At 38.1% G+C, this 2,934-nt stretch overlaps 1 protein-coding gene across 1 annotated transcript in view; it reads left to right on the top strand.

Moving 5' to 3' along the window:
• The window catches only part of ARHGEF6 (Rac/Cdc42 guanine nucleotide exchange factor 6), a gene marked incomplete at its 3' end in the record, with an annotated part of 117,098 nt that overhangs the window by 34,854 nt on the left and 79,310 nt on the right, over positions 1-2,934 (top strand). Inside the window, exon 3 of the mRNA XM_015565389.1 lies at positions 1,541-1,625. Coding sequence (XP_015420875.1) covers positions 1,541-1,625 — 85 coding nt within the window. The remainder of the gene's footprint in view (positions 1-1,540; positions 1,626-2,934) is intronic.

The raw sequence follows: 2,934 nt of genomic DNA, 5'->3' as shown, positions 1-2,934 counted from the left end.
AGAAATAGAAACATCAGTGATGAGAGAGAATCATTCATTGGCTGCCTCCTGCACTCCCCCTACTGGGGATCAAGCCCACAATCCAGGCATGTGCCCTTGACCAGAATTGAACCTGGGACCCTTCACATGGCTGACGCTCTATCCACTGAGCAAATGAATAGTAGAGCTGTGAATTCCAGAGTAGGCAGGCTGCTATAAACACATATTTGCATATATTATCTACATGAATGCCCCTTCACTTGAAAAAAAAGATTCCATATATTTTCATTCTATAGATGATTTTATATTTTCAATAATATATACACAAAGAAGATAAAATGTTGTCTAGATATGGCTGCTAGAAAAGAGGCAGATTTGAAATGGAGCAAATGGCTCTACCTAATGGGAAGATAGATCTTTCAAAATGTTAGGTCCAAAAATGTCCCATATGAAAAGGTACATTCTATTCTCATCACCACATTCGGGGTGGGGGGGGGTGGGATGCAAACTCAGACATCTTGAAACAAAATGTTTTTAGTAGGTGCATTTCCATCCATAAAGTGGGCATCTGGTTACCTACAGATGTACATATCTAGATCATCGACTGGGAGATTAATAGATTGTGCCTGTACTTGAGAGTACTTCTAGTTTCAAATACACGTATGTGAGACTAAAAGAAGTTTCAATACATTTTAATACATTGAATACATTTTAAAATTAGTAAATTTCTTTAAAACAACAACTGACTGGTATCTTCACTAGGAACAGTGGCATATCAGAATGACAGTTGAAAATGACAAAGTGGAATATTCTATTTATTTAATCTTGTGTTGCTGACAGTTTAGTAGTATCTTTCAGAAAGGCCAGAAGTCATATCTGGGAAAGTCATTTAAGGCCAGGAAGAATCTAGAAGTTCAGGCAGGCAGAGGTTCAAATTCATGAAGATGAGCTGAGAAGGGTCAAGGTTAAGCAGCAAAAATCAGAAACAGGGGCTGGAAGAAAAATGCCTATCTGGGTGCAACGTTTGGGCAATGTGGAGTTGGGATCACAGACTTTGGGATCCAGTGAGTGGCAGTGGGGAGGACAAGGAGCAGAGAGAAAAGCACACCTGACAGTGCCCCTACTGAGTACAATGAATAAACTTTACAAATGAAAAAGTGTCAAAAAGGCTCCACTCCCTTTTTTGTCTACTCCTACGGACATTGTGTAGGTGATGGACATTAACTGTAACCCATGCATACAAGTTTCCTATAACTGGGCTAAGAGTATTGCTATGTTCAGATTAAAAGAGTGGTTCTGAGTATGCACTGTGCATTTCCTGGTGGGCCCTGTGTTCTCATCTAGGCTCTCATTTCCCATTTGCTCTAACTCCCTGATGGCCTGCCACATGTCATTAGGCAACTCAGCTGCTGCTTTCATTTCTCCAAAAGGTATACAGGGGTTTGGGTGTTGGGTTTTACTTTTTTTCTTCTTAGAGCTAAAGGAAATGGTCTTTTGATAGTTGGGTTTGTTGAGTTGAATACTTAACGGTGTCTTACAGTTTCAATTTCCTTTCTCATAGGTATTTAATCCTGATGACCTTTATTCAGGAGTCAATTTCTCCAAGGTTCTGAGCACTCTTTTAGCTGTTAACAAAGCAACAGAAGGTAAGTAGGAATTGTGATTTATGAGTTCTGGTTGACATGTTTGGATTCACATGTTTCTGAATACCCAAGGAGCCAACTATGGCCAGGACTGTTTGATTGGTGCAAAGTTCTCCCCTTCCACCAAATAAACTTCAATGGGTGTCAAATGCTTTAATTTTTTATGGTTTTAGGATTTATTATTTATTTTATATTGGGGTGACACTGGTTGCAAAAGTTATATAGGTTTCAGGTGCACAATTCCACAACCCATCGTCTGTATGCTGTATTGTGTTCACAAACCAAAGTCAAGTCTCCTTCCATCAGCATTTATTAGTATCCCCATAGTCCATCCTCCAGCTCCTCCCCCCACAATCACCACACTGCTGTTTGTCTATGAGTTCTTTCTCTTTTTTATTTTTTGTTCAATTCCTCCACTCCCCCACCCCCAATAGCTGCCAGCCTAATTTCTATCTGAGTCTGTCTATTTTGCTTGTTCATTTTATTCATTAAATTCCATATATGAGTGAAATCATATGGTACTTGTCTTTCTCTGACTGGCTTATTTCACTTATCATAATGCTCTCCAGGTCCATGATGGTTTATAATTTAAACATACCTATCACAGATGGCATTCTAATGACAAGAATCAAGAAACTATTTCATTCAAAGCTATTGAATAGGCAACTGAGTGTAACAAGACAGAAAAAAAAAAACACGACAAGTAACCTCTTTCATAAAGTTTACAAGACTATAGTTGTTACTTCCCTCTCTCCACTAGAGACATTTTTTCTCATTGTTTTTTGTATGTGTTTGTCCATGTAAAGGAACCCCTCAGGAATCTTGCACTGGAAATGAAACCTCAGATTCATAGTGAGTGAAAGAGTATCTTTTATTTAGATGTTAATACCCACCACATTAGAGGTGTGTGATGATTACCTCAGAGCAGCAACTTTCAATCTTTTTCATCTCATGACACATATAAACTAACTACTAAAATTCTGTGGCACACCAAAAATATATTTTTGCCGATCTGACAAAAAATAGGTGTAATTTAAAAAAAATAGGTGTAATTTTTATTGATTTACAAAAAAATAGTAATTACATACCCTTTTTGTTCGAAAGTGACTTTTAAAAAATCAGGTGCATTCCTATGTTCATAGCAGCACAATTCACCATAGCTAAGATCTGGAAACAGCCTAAGTGCCCATCAGTAGATGAATGGATTAGAAAACTGTGGTACATCTACATGATGGAATACTATGCTGCTCTAAAAAGGAAGGAACTCTTACCATTTGCAACGGCATGGATGGAACTGGAGAGCATTATGCTA

This window comes from Myotis davidii, unplaced genomic scaffold (genome assembly GCF_000327345.1).
Source record: "Myotis davidii unplaced genomic scaffold, ASM32734v1 scaffold740, whole genome shotgun sequence".
NCBI lineage: Eukaryota > Metazoa > Chordata > Mammalia > Chiroptera > Vespertilionidae > Myotis > Myotis davidii.
Note: the sequence above shows the minus strand (reverse complement) of the source record. Positions and strands in the feature narration are given on the sequence as shown.